At 39.5% G+C, this 22,364-nt stretch overlaps 1 protein-coding gene across 1 annotated transcript in view; it reads right to left on the reverse strand.

The window, feature by feature from the left end:
- Positions 1-3,125: 3,125 nt before the first annotated feature.
- LOC104402483 (disabled homolog 1) overlaps positions 3,126-22,364 on the reverse strand; it is a gene marked incomplete at its 3' end in the record, with an annotated part of 87,128 nt that continues 67,889 nt past the window's right edge. The window contains exons 4-8 of the mRNA XM_010010370.1: positions 10,525-10,656; positions 9,781-9,900; positions 9,146-9,184; positions 7,768-7,833; positions 3,126-3,185 (exon numbers count right to left, since the gene is read on the reverse strand). Of these exons, the coding sequence (XP_010008672.1) occupies positions 3,126-3,185; positions 7,768-7,833; positions 9,146-9,184; positions 9,781-9,900; positions 10,525-10,656 (417 nt within the window). The remainder of the gene's footprint in view (positions 3,186-7,767; positions 7,834-9,145; positions 9,185-9,780; positions 9,901-10,524; positions 10,657-22,364) is intronic.

The raw sequence follows: 22,364 nt of genomic DNA on the forward strand, positions 1-22,364 counted from the left end.
AACCCTAACTATTCTATGATTCTATAAATTACTTTGACGTCTTCTGACAAATGGCCTCACACAACAGCACAGTGTTGTGCAAATACATCAGCTATCTCAATGCATCCACAACGTTGAATATTTCTGCCTCATGGCACTATCAGGAAGATGCTTCATACCTTCAGCCATAATGGAACCCCATGAGGACAGACAAGTATCTGCCCAAACAGCACTGGTTTCTTCGGAAGCTATGAGCTTATTGAAACCCAATATGAATTAACACTCCCCAGTTTGAAAGTAACCTCTGAAAAAGGGGTTCAGGCTTTTAGTTTTTCCACTATGGTAGATCTCACCCCACCTAAGCCTAACTATTTAGTAGTTATCATACCTGCAAGGCATTTGCAGGTCCTCTGCAGCCACAGAAGAACAATGTCTCAACATCCATTCATTTCCACCTGAGAGGGACACCTCATGCACGCAGGAGCAATTTCCCCATGAAGCAGCTATTTTCTCACTGGCTACAGAAAGTTAAGGGTGGAGGCCACCTAGATAACTACTTTGGTATCTCTTACTTTTATGTGCAGACACTAGAGAGAACTTGCCTGGGAACACACCAGAGGAAAACAATCCCAAGATGGAAAATGGATTTCTGTCCAGGGAATGTGGACAATTCAGTCTGAACTCAAGCAAAACTTGCTGCATTTTTATTAAGTGTTGTATTTATTGCCAGGATTAAGAATTCATGGTGCCTGAAACCTATTAGGAGCTACAAGAAGTTTCTCACTTTATTCGTCCATTATGAAATTACTGAAAGCAAGATCTCCTAATAGAGAAAGTGTCCTTACATGTTGAAACCCAGTAGATGAGCTAGATTATTTGCCCTCAGATTGAATTTTAGAGGTTTATATAATAATGACAGCTATAAATTGGGAAAAAGAAAATTATGGCAAGCGTCTCGGTGACTGTGGAAGGGTGAGCAATAAATCAGATGGGCAGTGGAATATTAAATTGCTAATTTTAAGAGCTATTTCTGCTTTTCTTTTTTTTTCTTTTAATGCATACTAGTATTAAAAAAAAGGTGAAGCAAAATCTCAGCTACCTATTTCTTCCTCTTCTCTTTGTCTTCATAAATAACAGTATGTAACTTGTTTGGAGAAAAAGCTCTAATCATTTTAAATTTAACCATGAAATAGCAAAAAAAATAAAATAAAAAATTGAATTAAGTCAAGCAACCAACTTCATGGAGATGACAGATCAAATATATGTGATGATTACAGAGTGGGTTCCATACGCTCTATATCTCACAGTCATGCTCTTTACCAGGACAGCCTAATACCAAAGTGTCTGCAGACATGATTGCAAATGGACTCTACACCCAGTCATACTGCAACGACCTAAATTACAGACTATACTGGGAGTAAATTTGAAACATCCCTGAAGGAATAATAAAAAAGTCACAGGAAATGTACAGCAGACGAATTGTAACACTGAACTATGAGCGAAATGAGTGAAAAACCTACAGCTATTCCGTGCCCACAAACACCTTAATTAGATATGCAGCATGAGTTATTTTACTAGATTTTCCCAGGCAACACGATGATGCCTCCCTCCTCCTAGTGGCTTATCATGAAATATTTATGGTAAGTTTTGTTTGTTTGTGCAAACCACAGAAGTGTCACAATTCAGGCCTCCATTCAGCCCCTCCCCAGCACTTATTTTTATAGTCAACATCTCTGTGCTCAACCCCAGCTGTGCAAGTTACCACATCGTCATGTGAAAGGAGTCTGGAATACAGACATTTTCCCCTTGCTCACAGTAGACTGAAATTCCTGACCTTTTCCTTTGTTTTTCTCCATTCTCATACAGATCCTCAGAAATACTAATTTTCTGTGGAACCAATGCAATCAAATAATTTCTTGAGGTATTTATAGCACAAATTTATATTAAACAGCATAATCCACCCTTCGCAAATGCATGCCTTGTTGCTAAGGCATCTGTCACTCCGCTTCTGCTCTCAACCACTTGCTACCATTCCTTACGTATGGGAATAAATGCTGCAACTCTTCAAAATGCTAATACACAAGAAGGGAATGGCACCATTTGGATACAACAGCACATTACCCCTAGTTTTTAATAGTCTACTGTCCATGCAGGCCACATGACAGAAAGAACTGACAGTCTATATTACCTTCTGTACTTAAGAGCACTACAGAAATAACACATAGCAATACAGGGAGGAAAGCTCCTTGTGCTGACTACCACAATAACCAGGAAAGCAATGCAATACATAGAGAAAAAACTCTGCCACTCAGGAATTTGTTGAGTGAGACCTTTTTGCACACTTCAACTTGATGCAGTTCCTTTCAGAGCTTCCCACAACTGTCTGAATTAATGGTAGTTGCCCATATCTCTGCCCTATGTTAGGTTGGATTTTGGTTTGATGTGTTTGTTAGGGTTATTTTTTCCAAATGACAGAAAAGAAATTCTAATTCAAATTCACAGTTTTTGGGTAACGTTTGATTTGCAGGTTCTGATGAAATCTTTACCTATCTGCAGGCTGTGCTCACCAGGAAAGTCTTCTGAGAGGTATAGCCATCTTAGCTGCAGAAAAAACACTGTAGAGGTCACAATGTTCTGACATACCTTTTCCTAATGCTACTTCTCTTGAGCTCCACTCAGATTTTGCCTCCCCTGCTGTCCTACTAAACCAAGCTGTAAGGAGCACAATGTATAAAGTACAGACCTGATAGAGCACACAGAGGAGAAAACGCAGCCCATGCTCACTCAGAGTGATAAACCTCGTACAGCACTGGGTGATAGAGGAACCCTCCTAATCCGGGCTCCAACAGTTCATGCATTAACATGCAGAAAGCTTATTGGCAACCCTTAACCACAGATAGCACATTTATAAATGGTGACTTCCATAAGAATGAGTTGGAAAAGACAGAAAGGAGATCTAAGTAATGAATGAGATGGATGTAAGTGACATAACAATCCTGGTTACTCTGAACCAACCCAGTCGACCCACAACACATCACTGATAAAATTCACATCACAAGGAACATACCAGCTGTTACATATAAGAACAAAAGTCACAGCAGCTGAGAAACACACCTTTACTGCATATAAATAGGGGAGATACTTACACTTACAGGTTGACTTTTTGGCACATCATAAACACCTTCCTTCTTTTGGCTGGTAGGAACCTGCAACAGAAAATGAAAACTAAGGTCATTACCCAAGCAGATTTGATGAAAAATTGAAATCAGCAACTGACATAGATGTATAGAGTAGTCATTTAATACTAAAAAAATCAAGGATGGTTCCCTCTTCATCTAAACAGTACCATCGCTTGGAAAGATACTGAAGAAATAAAACATCTGTCTGGATTTTTTAAATCCTAAATCCCAGTAGTGTTCAGAAATAAGATTTTAATTCTCAGTTAATTTTGGTTGCAGTAAGTCCAGGTGCACTTGGATCTCCTTCCTAATGAAGTGGCTGTTCTATGCATTTTACTTGGGGGTTAGAAGATGTACTTGAAAGTCATGATCAGGTCAGTATGTCATCTTCCTCCATGGCAGAGATCCAGGGTAGAGCTACCAGTCTGAGGGAAGGAGACGTTTGGCCTATAGCGTTACATTTTTCCTTTCCAATTCACTTAATAATCTAAGTCAAATAAAGTCATAACATGTACCCCTGCAGCGCTGTGGTCCTGCAGCTGCTCTAAGTGATCTTTGGTTATGATGCTGCAATTTTACTAAGGAATTACTGGCCTGTCAGAGTCTGACACAGCCAGGGAACTGAAGTCAGCAGCCTCACATGCACAGGGGACAACACACTTAAACTTGGGGTGAGGCTTTAGTGAAGTCAAGAGTCATCATTTACACCGTAGGCATTTACGTCCTGCTCATGTGAATTGAGTTGCTTTGTAATACTGGGCTTTGCTTGCCTCAGGACTGCTGGTTTACATATTTATAATTTGTGATTGTATCTCTTTTCCTTCCTAGAAGCACTGAACGTCTATTGTAAATAACACAAGCACAGAGAACATGCTCTAAACTGGTACAGATTTGTTCACTGAACAAGGGCATTCAGCATAAGAAGGTTATACTTCAGACAGTAATAAAACCTCACAGGTCAACAGGAGAAATACTACTGCAGATATTACACAATGATTACCTTTTTGTTTTCTAAGACATCTTAGAGTTCTGATACTAGAGTAGGACTGCTCTAGGGGAAGCTGAAGGAATATAACTTATTCATTGAGATGTACTATAATTTCTTATTCTGTATGATATATAAAAAGCTCTCTCTACTGTTCAAACAATCTCTTGCCCATGTTTAAACGTTAAAGTGCTCAAGACAAACTGTGCATTGTTAACTTGGTGCACGTTGCAGAAGTCAAAAGCACAAGCACAGAACCCTCAAGGGAACTGCACGAGCTTTTAAAAGATCTCTTCTATTCCTATCCTGGGAATAACCTGCTTGACTTGCTTTTCTCAAAGTACTGGTCACTTCCACTAAAACCACCTATCACGTTAGATATGTGAAGTGGGTAACAGTGGAACAGTTCAATTTCATGGAAATAATAGTCTGTAACAAGAGAAAACTTTAAGTGACTGCCAGAGCAGAAACCAAGAATGGTCTGTTTAATAAGTCACCTGAAAGCTTAGTCTTCATAAAGAGAGGACATATGTGCTAAGATGAACTGTTTATAAACTACTATCAGTTTCTCTTTTCTAAGTTTTCCCTTCAAGCCATTCTCCCCTCCTCCTTCCCACTTTTCCATGAAGTCATCCCAATTTGCACACTTCTATCCACAGCTTACTGCTGAAATGAGCATTTCCCTGCACTATCAATCCCCTCTCTTTTACTCCAGCTTATACTTCCATTAAAGAAAAGCTCCTGACTTCTAATATCAAGACGGAGAAACTTTTCTGACAGACATTTTTCTCTCCCAACTCGATACCCGTTGCCTTCTTGTTGTCTTTACTTGCCATGTAGCATCACGCTTTCCTGCATCACTACTTACACTAGGGGTCTGCAAGGGCTTTCTCTGGGTTTTTGTTTTCTTTGATTGGAAATATCAGCAAAGAGGTACCAGCACTGCTGCTGCTGACAGCTGTCTCTGTGACAGGCTGTGAACCACTTTGATGTACTTGCATTTTACCAGCAAATCAAGCACCACAATGCAGAAACCCCCATCTCAGACTGACAACTCCTCATCGAGCTGAACTTGCCTCTCCATAGAGACCAGCGCTGCTACATACACAACACAAAACCACTCAACAAAATCCCATCCCCACCTCACTAAAACAACTGGCAGGAAAAGAGATGCTATTAAGAAATCTGACACTAGGTAAGAGGATTGTACATGCTCAGTGATCGAGTCCTTGCCTAACACATATTAGAGTAATTTACATAGACAGACAATATTAAAAGAACAGACAGACACAGACAGTCTTTGGGGTAATGTATCAAAGAAAGGTGACAGACAGAATGAATGCTTAAAAAGAAAACTGTGACCTCTGCTATGTTAAAAAGAAATAGAAATTGTCACTTTCAGCACATTACCTTCCACCTCCAGGTGGAATCTTTTCTTTCCTGCTGGGTATCACTTCTTCCCACCAAGGGAGAAGTGAATTCTTCATGTACCACCTCTTGGTTGAAAACCCAGAGCAGCACCAGAAGAAAGATTTGATGAGGCTGAAGTGAAGATGCATGAGGTTTCTGAGCAGATGCATGTTTACCAGAGGGTAGTATGGGGAAGACTTTATAGTAAATAACAGAAGCAGGCATCAATTTGCATCAAACTAAAATGAAACTACCAAATAAAAAAAGAAAACAGGAAAACGGGACCTTTTCTGATTTAATTTTTAATAGTAGCCTGGATGGTCCTGAGATTATGAAGATCTTGTAAGAGAAACAATCTGCTAGTGATATGAGTGTAAGATCTGAGCGGTGGGAACCCCTCACAAAGTCCCTGGGAACTAAGAAGCTTGCAGCCCTGAGCAAGTCTACACTAGTGATACTACAGCATCTGTCAATTACATAGATAATGGAAGAAGACACCTTGCTCCTTAAACTCAACATTTGCAGCATCCCAGGTATTGCATGTAGTAAACAGAGAGAAGGACGATGCTAGACCTGCATATACTGAGAGTGTGGTATATTAATTACAGGAATTTTCTGTGGGAGGAAACACTTCTTCACATCCAGATACTGTCAAGTGAAGCCTTGAGCAATTCTCTGGTGGCTCACAGGACAGTAACAGCAGCGCCTTGAGATGAGGTGACAGCGACCTCGCTATCTGCTCATCGTCTTTAATTTCCATTTTAAGAGAAAGAAACTGTCTGGAGTTGTCCTGTTCTTTAGGCCATTCCTCAGAACACAGTTCCTACTTCTTCCCTAGCCACCAAAGTGTGATCCAAGATCTCCAAACACTGGGAGCGATGACCCCATTTTGCTTGCTTCCACTGGTACTTCCCTAAAATGCCGCTAAAACCTCTGTGCTTTGATGAACAACAAGCAGATTTTTTTTGGTCTCAATGTAGTTGTCATTGGATTTTTGTTCCTAGCATAAACCTGACAGCTCGAGTAGTAATTATTTAACGGATTGCTACCCTGACAGTACTCAAATTCCAACACTATGCAGTAGAAAAATTTCAACCTTAGGCATACTCTCACCTTGAGATCTTTGTGTGTCTTGATCTAGAGATGCAGAAAGATTCATATTCTAGTGTGTGTGGCAGGGGTGCCAGGAAATCAACACAGAGAAATTAAATGAATCTCATCTCAATGACCCTATTATGGGGTCTATAAAATGCTTATTTTCTAATGTTTAGCTTGCATTTCCATTTCCCACTTAGCTTCTTTCTATTTTGGCTTACAGCTACTCTAGCCTTTAATTTTTTCCCCTATTATCTTCCTACTTTTTATCATTACTTAAAAAAACCCCAAACCATTCCTTTTTTTTATTCTATCTTTGCTCCTGTCTACTTTAGAAATACTTCTCCTATTAGCAGATCAACCTCTAGTACAGCTAGATGAAATGCTTAATCACTGCTTGAACTTCTTCCCCTCCATACTAAATGATTTCCTCAAATCACTGTTTTCTTACAGCACACAGAGATTTCTCTCTATTTTCAGATTTGCCTCTAGTATGTGACACAAAATGAATTACATTATATTTTAATAAACCCTCTACTGATCCCGTGAGGATAAATTGAATGACAAAAGATTATTTTATATTGCTTTCAATGCAATTTTTTGTCAGTGTGAAGAATGTAAGCTTGGGCTCTAACATAACATTTGCACTCTGAAAATATTTTCCCCAGCCGGGGGGATATCCATTGAGAGCTCTTAGGTTTTGTCAGTGATTTCCTTGGTTAGGCAGAAAGAAGAGCAATACTATCAAAATGCCTTCCTAAGAATTGCTTGGATGAGCAACCTATGAGATTTCAGTATCTGTTCCTTAGAACAGATATAAAAACATTCCAAAACTTAACAGAAAAAAAGAGAATCCATTATTTATCACTTTATATGGTCTACTCAAAAGTTTAAGACCCTTTACAAGTGGACCGACTGAATACAATTTGCAGAAGCTGAAATGACAAACAGAAGAGTCACACTGAGACCGGGCAGGTTATTCATGTCATGTCATCAGAATGAAATGCCAGATGTTTCTGTGATGAATGAAAACTAATCAAAGCGAACTATATATGAAATGTACTTCACTAAATGCTTGCAATCATTGCAATGAAAACACCAAAGTTAGTAATTTTATACCTGATAAATGTTTTCTTCCGTTTCAGGCTCACGGATTGGCTCGTGTCCAGCCTCAAACACAATGTACTATTACACCAGCCGCCAGAGAGGAAAAGTCAAAGATGAAACAGAAGGGAAAAAGGCGATTTGGAATTCCACGTCAAAACACAGGCAGGCATTAAAGAAACAAGTTCAAAGTACAGGCTGGCAGCAGGACAACCGGTGTGTTGGAAAGCAGAGTAAGGTCGTTTCATATTTCATAAACTGGCAATAAATAGACCTAAATCTCCCCTAATGATCATTAGAGCAACTTCCTAATTCTTTCTCACTAGGGAGACTGCCTGTGGCCCAGTATTAATTTTCTGAAGTCAACATGAATTTCGCCTCTTTTACATAATGGCAATTATTTCTACATCTATCTATTATCTACGAATAAAAAAGCTAAATCCAAATTGAGGGAATAGGCTGGTGCTCATATAACAGGCCACATGGCAAAAGGCTGTCACAACAATTTCACTTTCAGGTTCTTGCTTTACTGTGAAGAGCATAAAGTAAAACTCCTGACATTATAAAAGCCGGATAGTAATTTAGGGCATCCTAATTCTTATCATCTTTCTTGATGCACCTTAGGCACTGTTCAATATTCACTAATGGTTGGATCGGTTTCTTTCAGCATGCTTCCCACTGACATACCTAAGTGGAAGAACACAAAATCTCCAGGAATAAAACCCCTGTAAACGATCATGTATTTTGTTTCAGTACAAAAACATGAGAATGAAATTACAGCTTTTTCTTTTTCACACTCAGTAGGGTATTGGACATGAATATATTGACATATTTCTGATAATCATCTTTGCTCCCAGACATTTTGCTTGGATGAAACAAGACTTAAATTTCAGATCTATTATTAAATCACAGCCCAAACACCAACAAGGGAGCATGTTATAACATCAATTCCACTGTTGTTTTTATCCAAGTATTCACCCTCTGAATTAAATTCTGGCCCCACAGAAGACAAAATGTCAATTTATTACTCTCAGAACAAGATGTCACCTTCCTTATTCTCCAAGTAACTCGGTTTTCAGTTAGAGTTTGTATTCAAAAATGATGACAAACCTCATTTGGAAATTTGAAATCGGGACTTGCAAGCCACATTATAGGAATTTTATTCTAATATTTCTATACTCCAACTGAAACATTCTATTCTATACAGATACATTGTGCCATTACTTGCAGCTTATCTCTAAATATGCTACTTTCTGACAAAATCTTACAAGTTTCTCCGAACACCTATCTCAGTAAACTTCAGAACATCTTATTAAAGGTTTTGGCTGTGCTTGAAGATAACTTATATCTAGTCATTTCTGAAACTCCAAGGCCATACAGCTTCAGAAATTACCTGGTATACAGGATCTTCTACATCTTCTTCCAATATTGTCTACAGCAAAGTAAGAGGACAGGCAGTAAAAGCAAAGAACATAAACAGCAGAGATAAAAGAACTGTATTCAGAAATTAAAGGACAGCAAAGAAATAAGCAAAATGGGCAGGTAAGTATATAGTTTTCTTTCTTCAGCATACAGATAAAGTCACATTCACGAACAAAGTAATTTTATTCAAGTTTCATCCAAGTTTAACAATCTGCACCTTATTTGATTTGATTCAAATACACACATTCAGAAGTATATTGAATCTTCCCTAAAGTATTAGACACTGTAAAAACCTGACTTACAACACACTTTCATTAAGGTTTTCCTTCTGAATGAGAGGAAACACTACACAGGAAATGAATAGATCATTTCCAGTTTCTAAACATGTTCATCATACCCCAAGTGTTAGCTTTCAGCACTGTTTAATCCTGATCAATTCTGAGCTCACGATGGCTGTTAGGTTCTTACTTGTCCATTTGAAGCTAGCACCGTTCAAACCCATTGCTGTTAAGAAATGCTGAGGATGCTCAGTGCCTCCTTGGAGCAACTCTGGGGGACATTTCACACCATACTTTTCTTGGCAGTAGTCTAAGCTTATGCGTGTACCTGGTATACCGCTTGTTCACACTGTTTGTCCTTTTGTGCCTTTTTTTCCATTTCTTCTCTTTGTTTCAGTTCATAGATGAGCTGAAACAGATCTCGCAAGTCCAGAATTACAGGTTCAGCCTATGGAAGCAAAAACAGGAAGAAAAGTTTCTGTATGGGGAAAATATACACCTCTTAACCCTCTCCTTCTGATAGAGCAGTTACAACATCTCCACAATTGGAGAGAACTTCATACAGAAGCAATTTCTCCCTTAGCATCCAGGCTCAGGTCAATTTCTATCAAACTAACTATATTTAACAATTAATGACAATATTTTAATATCATTAATATTATTAATGATAATTAATATATTAGTTTGATGTATTTATAATATAAAAAGCGTAATGAATACGAAAGGTACCTATAGGAATATAATGGAGTATTTATTAGTGGTTTCTCATACAATGGAAAGAATGTAGACTATATGCAAAGTAGCTGTTCGGTATCCACCACTTTCTGTTTAAACGAGTATAGGAATATAACCAAGCTTAGCTGTATCCAGTCAAGTTTAGATAGAAAGGAAAACAATACTGTTAAAAGTACAAGCTGGTTTCATTAAGTTGGCATTTAACATCTAAGCAGACACTTGTGACAAGTGTAGCACAATCAGAAACAACCCAAGTTTGTCCTCTTGTACACCTTCTCATGAACAGAGCTTTTCTCTTGGGTTACACTGTAGAAAATGACAGTGATTTGATACTTACTGCCTGGGCTGTTTTTATTGCCACAAATCTATGATTTCCCTCCTTTCCACATACATATCCAAACGCTCGATGGTCTGTGATATCCTTTGCGATGTATGAAATTTCATGAACTGCATGGTGGTGCTGTAGTAGCTATTAAAAAAACACAGTAAGAGCCATCCATCAAAATGTTCCATTAAAAAGCAGTATAATTTCTCTCTCATCACTGCTTTACCTGGATCTCAATACACCTATGGAATTAAACCAAGCAAACATATCCTGGTATCAACATCAATTCATATCTGAATTCCTCAAGCTTATTCTCTTTTCAACATGCAGTCAAACTTGATTTGCTTTAATAACTTGACTAAAGGCTTCAACGGAGGATTTTTTTGGTATCTTTTGGTGAGCTACAATTCAATAGAAAATACCATGTTACCTAGTTGCTACCTACATAGCATCCTAGGTAGAGAATCGATATTTGTAGCTATATAGGAGAAGCAGCAGCAGCTACCTGTGGCTTCATACAGGGTGACTCAGGACAGACTGGTCTTCAGGGGCTGCAGAGCTAGAGCTGAGATATTCAATCTGTCTAAGGATCGGCACCAGACTTGTTTTCTCTCTGCAACACTCAGCATCAGCCAGCAAGTGATATTTCATTTAAAGCAATAACAGAACTCCAAAAATGTATTTTTCCCAGAAAACGAGTGGAAACGCAATTATTCAACTTGAAATCAATGCTGAATGCAAAAAGTTCACATTTTATTTAAGAATCCCACTTTGCTTAATTGTAATAATAAAAAGACTCAATTTTGTTTTAAATGTACGAGTAAAGCTCTCTCCAGAGCCAGGACATGAATCTGAGGTCCCTACAAGCATGCCTTGGAGTGCCAGAATCTTTATCACTTTGGCCTAAATAGTACTTTATTACCAAAGTAATACTTAAGTATTTCTACTTAGAATAATGTCCTTGAAAAGTTTATCTAAACCAATCTATTAGCTTCAATTTCTACCTTCTGATACATTGACTTACTCATATATCATCTAGGGATATGCTATTTCTGAGAGCAGGCGAAGCCTCACAAAGAATTCTTTTGAGGTCCAGCTTCCTGCTGGGTTTGAGAAAAGCACATTTTGAAAATCAGCATGGTATCGAGGCAATCTCTAAACAACCTGTTATTTTTAGAGCTTAAAAGAAAACATTTTAAAATTCAAACCCAGACAGGATGTGTGTGTGTAGAAGCAAAAAGGCTGAACGCTTGCAGGGCAAGTGACAAGTGATAAGGCTTCTGTAGAACACGGGCCGAAATATAAAAGGAGAGGCAGCATGCAAGAGAGAAATGACTATGTATAAAACAAAAGACTGGGCATATTTCATTTTCATTTTGCACTAAATGGCTCCTAACGTCCCAAGATCAAGATTGCTTGCTCGAAGGAAAATGGGAGCGTTGCCATAGACTTCAGGTTGAACGTGGCTAAAGCTGAAGGTGCACTTCAGACTCTCCCAGGGTGTTAAGCATTTAAAATTAATGATGGGATCTTACTTAGATAACACGGGGATATTGATTTATTAGGTTTTTCTCAAAACCAAGTTGCATGCTATCTGTTACAATGAAATGAAATTTCCCCATCTCTCTATTCTGCATATGACAGGGAATGTTATCTCTGGCTCCTATTAAATCAAAGTTCTTTGACATAGCTTTATTGATTGCTAGGCAGTGTTTTGCACTGAAATTAAACTGTGATCAGATTCCTTCCTCGTGGAATTAGATTTGAAAATCATTCTACCATGGAAAAGTATCACCAGCAATGTAAGACACCAGATGGAGACACTCCAATTTATTTGGGAAACCTCATTAACCATTTGAAAATCATTACATTTTTAATGGTTGTGATATTTTACATACTGTATCAATGGAAGTACAAATTAAGTAAAGGTGACTGTGACATTACATCTGCATCCTTTTACATCTCTTACTGTACGGAGGGTTTAGCAAGAGCTTTTCATTTCTTTGAGGGATACTGAATTGGAACATACACATGAAATGCAATGTTGCATACACACATCTGTACTCCAACGTAGATATAAACACTCCTTCAAACCTGCATTTTCACCGCCCTCAAATCATCTAATGTCTGCTTTCTACATATTCCAATACTTATCATTCCATGGGTGCCTAGTTCTTTACAAAGCAGAAATAAGACTCCTGTTGCAGCCAGTAGAGATTTACCACCGTAAAATGCAAATCAGAACTGCATCCTCTCTGTAAATCTTTGTTTTGAGGATGCAGACTGCCCAGTACCCTGCATAGCCCTTCACAGCAATGAGATGTGCACCAGAGAAAAGGACAGCAGCACAAGGAGAAACATCATCCCATCCAGCCACCCAGCAGAGACTTACAACTGAGGCCATCTATAAACACATGCTGTTTGCATGTTTTGATTAGATTTACGGCTGATTACATACATTAATCTGTCCTGTAAAATGAGCCAACCAATAGAAATTTCATTTTTATCTCTCAGTTTGTAACTGCTCGTGTGTGGCCACCCCCTTGATACTTGAACAGTCCTGAAAGGAAATGAAACAAAAGGCACACAAAGTTGCTTACAAGAATGCTGGAGAGGGACTTTTTATAAGAGCCTGTAATGACAGGACAAGGGGGAATGACTTTAAGCTGACAGAGGGGAGATTTAGCCTAGACATTAGAAAGCAGCCCTTGATTCTGAGGGTGCTGAGGCGCTGGCACAGGGTGCCCAGAGAAGCTGTGGCTGCCCCATCCCTGGCAGTGTTCAAGGCCAGGTTGGACACAGGGGCTTGGAGCAACCTGCTCTAGTGGAAGGTGTCCCTGTCTGTGGCAGGGGGTTGGGACTGGGTGAGCTTTAAGGTCCCTTCCAACCCAAACCACTCTATGATTCTATGATACGATTCTGTGATAGCAGAAGTGCTGGTCAGTGCTCCACAGTTACTATTCACAAGCTGCCCATCTTCCTCCCTGGCCTCTTTTATTTATGTATTTATTTATTTTCTTTTCCTAATATGTTCAAGGTTTTACCATGACTTAATCCTGTCTCCGGTGGTTCAGAAGCACATAAAAGAATTATTTCATAACTCAGGGATGTTTATGACACCCCCGTATGCCCTTGCTGATGGATTCCATCACACACTAGTTGATGTTTTTACTGTATATTTGCTGAGCACTGCTACGAGCCAGTTACCAGTTCATAAGTGAGGTATCAGATTATTTTGGAGTGCTGCAGTACAACACAACGAATTATAGAGAAGACTTAATTTGTATTATGGTTCAATACAGTCAATTAAATATTGCACAGATTAGAAAGTAAATTAACATCTAAGCTTCAGTTGTTAAAAAACCCCACAGCCTTTAAATTATTTCACATCTCCTGTGACTTTACTCACTGTTGCAGGCATCAAGGATTTTAGATGGAAGATAAAGTCTCAGAAAAGGGTAAGACAATCTCTTGATGTAAACATGATGTAATTACTTTATTTTATTCACACACTAGAAAGTTTTTTTGTGGTGTTAAACTTAAAGACGTTCAAAATACCCACCTCCACCAGGAAGTCTTCCCTCTTCCCCTTAAGTTACTCCAGTCACTCCCACTAGCCATCATTTTCTCTCCTTTTCTCCCTTCTATCCCCTGCTTCTCCTCTTCCCCCAGGTTGCTCCCTGTACATCACACTGAATTGATTTAGCTGACTCTGAGATCTGTGGCATTTCCAATTTCCCTCGGGCTGCTTAGCACCTATCATAAATTTCTTCACCCCTTATCCTCATCTTGCCCCTTTATTTCCAGTTGTAGCCTCCAGTGCCACTAAATCAATTAAGTCAATCAATTAAGTACTTGGAGGGTCCTGCAATCATTTCACATGTGTGAGTTAGATGGCATGAGAAAGTCACTGCTTTACTATCGCTATTTCTCTTTTAATGAGGTTGTCTATTTAGTGGAGCCTGGGGCACAGTGTTAAGAGCCACAACAAAAAATACCCTGCAAGCTCCAAAGCCTGCTGTAAAAGCTGCCCCACCGAATGCAGGAAGCATGTACCATCCAATGTTATATCCGTAAGGACAAGTTTCACAGGGATTTAAGTTGCACAGCCTTCCACCTTGCATAACTAAATGGTTTCAGATAGGTGGTATCAGTTGACAGCTCTACTGTTACTATATCCATGCTATTCATACTGGGATATGGGAGACATACACGGTATCCCAAGCATCCCCTGCATTTCTACGCCTTTCTACTCACTTTTATCACGTTTGAATAAGCAATAATACATTTTGTGTGTCACATAAAGCTCCCCAAACATCAAAGCTACTCAGCAAACTGCAAAATCCTTAATGGATTCATGATAAAATAACTTTATGGGTTATAGTTTCAGTCATGCTGTTCTCTACCTGCAAGTCCAATGTACTCCTACTGATGTTGTGATTGCTCAGCAGCACATTAGGAAATCAGGCCCTATATGTTTAGGAAGAGCACTGAACAAATCAGAGAAACTGAACCCAACGTGGAAAATTCCAGCAATGTCTTAAGAACAAGCTTAGCAAGCCACAAGTACACTGAGCATTATTTACTGGAATGCATTCAGTGAAAACAGTGAACTGTAAAACACAGAAGTGGTTCTGAGATTGATTTACCTGCTTGCTGCAAGAACCACTGGAATGGTGCAGATGTGGAGTCAGCTCCTCCACTACACCTGGGAGGCCGCTGTGTTCCTCCTCAATGGTCCTCCAAGATGTGCACATGAACTGTTCTTCATGGCCATTTCCTTACAATTCCTGTCTACTTTAGCTGAGATTTGCAGGGATCATGGGGACAACAACTGGTCACAAGCATTGTTCTAATTGCTTATGTTTGTGCTGCAATGCTCCTCTGCTGTTTTGTTAAAATGCACTTTGTAGAGGTGGTCTGGAGCTGTTCATTTCCATCATAAACCCCAAAATCCAAATACACACTTGAGGGGCAGACGTGAAACACCCAAATTGTCTCCATCTGCAGATTCAGATCCCAGACCTATCTAGTTTTATAACTTTCAGGCAAGGATAGAGAGCAGTCCCCTATATGTAAACAGCTGGGAAAAAACCACCCAAAATCCCCTTGCTGGCATGGAATTTTTCCTGGTACCCATTAATGGTGCATGGATACCTGCTAAAAGCAGTTGTGGACCTTTCAACTTCCTTTCTGCCTAGAGACAAGTGTGTTTCAATGGGACTATGTACAGACAATCTGAGGAAAAACTCAACCATCTCAAATGTTACTGAAACGGAAAATGAATCAGTAAATCGTATTTGTACCACAAAGTTTCCTGTGTTGGTTTCTAGAACTTAGTATCTGGGTGACAGATGGGGTGGGAAGGCATCAGCCTACTGAGATAGGCAGTGGATGAGCAGATGGGGGAAATGCAACAAGCCTTCCCCTACCACTTCAAACATTTCCAGTTTGATGTGAAATAGCAAAGAGGACACAGCTTGGTGCATTTCAGAGCTACAGCTACCAACAACTCCAAACTCCCTGCAAATTAGTACTGGTCACAGCACAGAGCAACCAAGAGCAGGGGTGGTGAGAGAGCTCCCCCAGTGCTGTCAGTGCATTCACTCACAGCCTTTCCCTGCCTCCTGGGTGGCTCCTGAGCATTTGATGCAGTATAAGAACATTTCACTGGTGTTGTGGGTGTTGCTAAAGTGTAAATGAAGAGAAAGAAGTTGCAGGTTGCTGTCAGAGGCAGCTAAATCCAACCTGATAAGGCTTGGAAACACACCTAGGGATTTTATCACTGCTGCTGATTTCTCAATTAGTGACAATCATGGTGTTACTGCTGCAGTCTCCTCTGCCTCCACTTAGCAGATGCTTTTCATGATCCTTTTTCTTTCCTACTATTTTGGCCCATTTCCCTAAGATGAATACATAAATCTGCTTGGATTTTGTTCCAATTGGTCAGAAAGGCAAGAGCAAAACAGTTCACCCAGGCCACATGACGTAAAATGGGACGTTTGAGGAAAAGGAGGTAAAATAGCACTCATAAGAGAAACAGCTTTAGAAACTCTATGTCTAAACAAAAGGTAAACAGGAAACATATTTCAGATCTGACAGTCCTTTCCTGCCATGATGAGTACTCTATGTCTATGAGAAGAGAAACAGAATAAACAATGTATGACAGATCACAGGAATTTGGCTTAAATGTGGTAGTGGTTGGTGTGGGGAAACACTCGATAGACCACAAAATCTGTCATATAAACATTTAGTATAACACATGGAAAATGAAATCTAGCTTGATCTAGAGAAGGAAGGCAGCAGTACAATTTAATTATCAAAATGCAGAATTCCGACCAGCAAGAAGTCTTGGAACAAAGTATTGTTTCAATTCAGCTTTCAAAAATAAATGCCACATGAGCACCTGAAAAGCAGAACCCACTAGAAACCTTTTTCTGTTATGAAGATTGCAGTATTTTGGGGCATTTCCAAGCACTGGCCAAGATGATCAGTTTTGATCATAAAAGAGTATAAATTAACATACTACCATGCAGTGAGAATTGAACCCTTCTGTTGAAGGAGACTGAATACATATTACATTCTACACAGCCAACATGACTGGTCCAGCCCTCAATCCTTTTGACCCAAAGGCACTGATGGAGTTTGGCCTAGGCAATAGGTTACGGACTTTCCATCTGCAAGAAGCTCCCAAGATTAGGAGCAGAAAAGGAATCTGTAACCTCTGGAGTGTCCTCCGAGCCTGAAGGGACTTCTCAGATGGCAGCCTTTAAGCATGTCTTCACAATAAGAAGAAAATAAATCTGTCTAATCCCTGTGCTTCCTCCATGCACACTGATTTTGCAAACAATAACCTAAAGAAAGACTTTTCTAAGTGCCAGCTTCTAAAAGGCATTTCAGTGCACAAGCTTTGCAATAAAAATACTTGGCACAAAAAGCACTCTTTCAGATTACATGCAGATCAAAGCTTGGCCTATGTATCACAAAGGGGCACATAAAATATGCTGCTGATAAAAGAAAAGAATCAAAACAGATTTAGCCCCAGTTATCACAGGCTCTGTCCCTCCAGGGGGTCAACAGTCTGGCTGTGACACAGCAAAGCACCCAAAAGATGTGTAAATTTAATTTCCTCTTAATAACAATAATAATAATAAACTCTTAAGAGCCATTCTCTTCCTGCAACCGAGGAGACTGAAGCAAAAATCAGATTATGTGACTTCCCAAGCTTACGTGGCAATGTGCAGCTGAGCCAGGAAGGACAAAAGTCAGTGAGCATAACCGTATGTGTAAGAATAAGCACATCTTCAAGTGATATAGACTAAGCTCAATCTGTACACTTCAACTCATCCTACATCAAGGCAAGCACTGAGCAGAAGTAACCCAGGCAGAAGCCTGTTTGGTTGGACTCTAGAAGATAGCTTAAAAGGGTACTTCAGCCTCAGCTAAAATCTAATTTAATCTCTACCACTCCTTTGCTTGATGGAAGAAGTATCCTGCTACCGCGTGTATCTTAGGCAAGCAGCAAGAGTACCAAATTGCTAAGAGAGGAAATGCAAGTGTCCTTGTTAGTGCCTTCCGTGATGGGCACATACAGTGGTGCTCTCAAGTGGCCTGGACTTGTCCTCACCAGAGACCTCTGGCATACACCAGCAGTCAATTAAGGTAGAGGGACTTAACTTTGCCAGCGCAGCAGTCTAATTGTGATGGATGGATCTACGATATTGAGCTAGCTGGATGTTCCAAGAACCTAATTTGTGCAAAGAGAACACCACTAAGGTAATAAACTTCTGTCTGGCTCTCATAATTTGTAATAATGTCTGACAAAGACCAGATATGAATTTAGTTATTGTTCATTGTCTTAGGAAGAAAATGCTAAGTTGCTCATGCAGAAGATCCATTTATGAGATATATGAACTTGGAAAGGAGCAAACCAAAACTGGAACGCACACATGGTCAATTTCGTATCTTCACTTCAAAGGCTTTTCCATTTTTTTATTGCACCAGGAGTGAAAATAGCTAGCTAAATCTAACTCCTTGTCCTATTATTATTAAGCCCAAGTTTTATTTTAAACATGCACTTGCAAATATTGTTCCAGGATGAAGAAAATCCTAAAGGGCAAGGAAACATTTTCACAGAGCTATGGAAAAACAGATGTGCCACATTAAAAACGTGATGTTGGACCTCCCATGAGTCTTCTGCAATTTCCTTATTGTTTCTGCATCAGACACAGTCACTGTTTTATCAGGATGGTTAAAACAAAGAAGGATTTGCACAGTAATAACAAGCAGCAGCCAACCTGAGCCTTGATACCAAAGTCAATAGCCCCACTAGGCCACAATAAGCTCCATAATTAATGTGGCCCTCCAATGCAACTGTATGGGACTACCTATAGATTACTATACACTGATTTACCTTGCCATTTCACTATTTCAACATGGTGTACAAGTAACAATTCTTGCCTATATTATTTGTTCTTTGGGATGGCAGCTCCCCAGTGGCCCAGATAAGAGGGACTACACATTTGAGTGTATTCCTCCTTAGCACTCACCTCATCAGCTTCTGAAAAAGGGTCAGTAGATCAAAATAGATCAAAGGGGGTCAGTAGATCATAAATATGCCAATATTGCCCTCTACTCTCCAGCCAAAGCTTGCATACAGCCTTAGTATAGCACCTCTGACCATGCCTTGTATTTTTTCCTGATATACTCTGAAGTTTGCAAGACTCTTACTGATTAAATCCTGAATTTGAGGGAGCACAATATTCAATGATGAGACAGTCAATTTTACAGTATCACTGAACTTCTCCATATTTTTATTGCATTCATATATATAGCCTGTGAATGTCTTTTGAGAAGCCTTTACTTTTACAACGTTCTTTTGTTCCTTCACACCAATATTCCTCACCTCCTGAAATGCTTTTGATTTAAATGAATGGCATGAGAAATACCATCATACAACTCCTAGGAGCTTTGGAGATAATTTTGGGCTTTAACTATCTCAGATCTTAACTGCTTCAGCTGGAGCAAGCATTATGACTCACCTTCCTCTTATACCTGTGATTTGAAAAGCTCATCAGTGAAAACCAGCCTCTGATTCTCCTTATTTGCCATGCAAACCCTATAAAGCAGGGCTCGCAAAGATCACAAAACCAGCAACTTTCTTTAACCTTAGATCTACCTCCATAACATTACAAACGTCTCTGGAAAAGCTGAAAAAGGACAAGAGGGATTTATTTTATGCTTATCTGTCTCCCTGACTCTCATGCCAATTTAATAAGACTTTGAAGGGGGCTGAGAGAAAGCACACGTACAAAGAAGAAGAAGAAAAGGACTCTGTGAATTCACAAACTGTGTAGAACCAGTATGTCATGTTCATGAGCCAACTGAAAATGAAAGCAAAAAGGTTGAGAAGTTCACATGACATAATGTTTTATGTCTTTCAAATACAAAAAGGATTTCATGAGCAGAAATAAACCAAAGCATACAGGCAAGAAATCCTGTGTTCCACAACGACAGATTGGTTTCAAGTGGCACAGTAAAGAACTGGACAAAATTGACTCAGCACAACTCTTCATGTCTAATGGCTTAATTTTCTAGTGGCCAAAATAAAAATATACAGGGCCAGATAAAGAAGACATCCTGAAATGTTTCCCACCACAGACATCTATTTGCTTATGAGAAACCCTTGGAACAGTATCACTACCTACCTATCCTGGTTATAAAGACCATGCCATTTTATATTCTCTCTTCCTACAGAAAAAGAGAGGAAACCTTTTCCTTTGAGTTACAGTTGCATGTCTAAATTGACTTCAGATAATCCCATAAATGTGCCACTCCTTCATTTGTTCAGGTCCCACAACAGACACTTAACCTTAGGATATAATGCAACTATAGACTCATCTTAGGTTTCAAATGCAGTACTTGAGACCTAAGATGAGAAGAAAATAAAACGTAAAAGGCAAACATCAAAGATACTCCAAAAAAAAAAGAACAAAGAACTTACAGGTAATTTTGGGGTCGATTTGGGTTTTTTTCCCTGCATTATCCTAAAGTAGGAACTTCTGGAGTTGTAATTAGAAGGTGCTTAGAACACTGTGTAAAACAGTTCTACGTTTCATCTTGGACTATGGAGAGTATTTCTAAGTTCTGCCCTGGCACTGTCCAAAAGGGCAGAGCTCCCATTTGTACATTGCAGTACCCAGAGCTGTTTCTTCCCTGTTCATTTTCACATAAAGCAGGCTGAATGTTCAGTTTTAGGCTCCTGCTAATTGAAATCTCCAGAAGCAAAACTGGATTAAACAGGCCACATGCAGACATGGCCGAGCAGAGAGCACGTCTCAAGTACATTTGTTTTTCTCTCTTCCTGCCTTGCTTTTCTGTCCTGGCAATGGGTGTCACAGAAGGTCGCCCTTTCAGAAAAGCTGTCAGGCAGTGCTGCCCTCATCTTCTAATTAAATGCACAGAGCAAAGCTTTTCCTAGCTTTAATGCATGGATGCTGACTTGTTTTCTAGTGCTTATTCCTTTAGTTCTCCCCCACCCTTCACAACTTCTGCGCACAGCATGTATTCTACTTCTCTTCTGATCAAAACTGAACTTCTTCATTACTTCACTCTCAGCACTAAAGCTTTATGCATGTACAGGTTACATTCTCACATGCTTTACACTTCACAATACTTCCAAATTCCTGTAGCATTTGGCTAATTAAAAATAGCAGAAGGCTATAAAACCTTCAACAAACCAACTCAGCCTTCTTAAAAGCAAGGACACTATCAAAAAAATTGGATACAGATCCATGTTTTGACTACCTAAAAAGAAGAAGAAAAAACATACTCAGAGCCATATGCAATATTTTCAGACACCCAGCTTTCTCATTCACTTTAAATGTCAAGGCACTCAAACTAATTAGTGCTCTGCCTCACCTATTTCACAATGCTCCCTTTAAAGTCTGCAGGAACGTTGCTTCTGCTTCGCTGGGAGTACAATGATGCAGAGTTAGGATGGGAACCACAAAGAACTAAGAAGTATTAACAGCAGAGACAGGTAGAGTCCATTAAATGCTGCTTTTTTTCTAGAGAAGTGCTACAATTTAGGGACACATTACGCACTGCTGTAACTCCACGATTACTACCAGATGCTGCGTAGCACAATGGGAGATGCTGTTCCAGCCCTTAGGCTCTGTGGCACATGGTTGCGTGCATGCTGAGCATACAGTGCATAAACTAGAAAGGTTATGAATACAATTTTCTCATTTAGAAAGACAACTTTTATGAACAGTTATTTACATATTAAGCAAAGACCTATTGGTATCTGAAATTTATTATTTATTCAACTGAAAGACAGGGATAAAAGCAGGGATTTGTACTTTGTAACTGTTGACAAATAAGAGCATCCAGTGACAACCACTGTCTTTCCTCTTCTCCTTCCACAGGGCCACGTACTACATAAACTAAGCGGAAGAAAAGGCATTTACTTGTCCCCCTGGACTATCAGATAGAACAAAGGTCTTGCCAGATACCCTGTGAACACAAAAACATTCCTGAAGGCAGAGCATCATCCAAATCCAAATTGATTTTACCGCCAAGAGACCTATCACCATCATCCCACAAACTCCAGGTAACTTTAAAAGTAAATGTTCCTGTAGTTTCCCTTTCCCATTACACTGACAGTGAAGGTCATCTGTCTCCCTTGTGTCTGACCCCAGCAATAGAGGAGGTTTAACAGCCTACAAGTTAGCACAGGAGTTCAGAAACATCATCGGTAGTATTGCTATTACCAGGGCAAATGGCAAATTGCAGAGCAGCCCAGCAGCTAAAATGCACTGAATAGGAAGGAAAATCACCAGCACACCTGG

The sequence above is a fragment of the Nestor notabilis genome, unplaced genomic scaffold (assembly GCF_000696875.1).
Source record: "Nestor notabilis isolate BGI_N333 unplaced genomic scaffold, ASM69687v1 scaffold10932, whole genome shotgun sequence".
Classification (NCBI taxonomy): Eukaryota; Metazoa; Chordata; class Aves; order Psittaciformes; family Psittacidae; genus Nestor; species Nestor notabilis.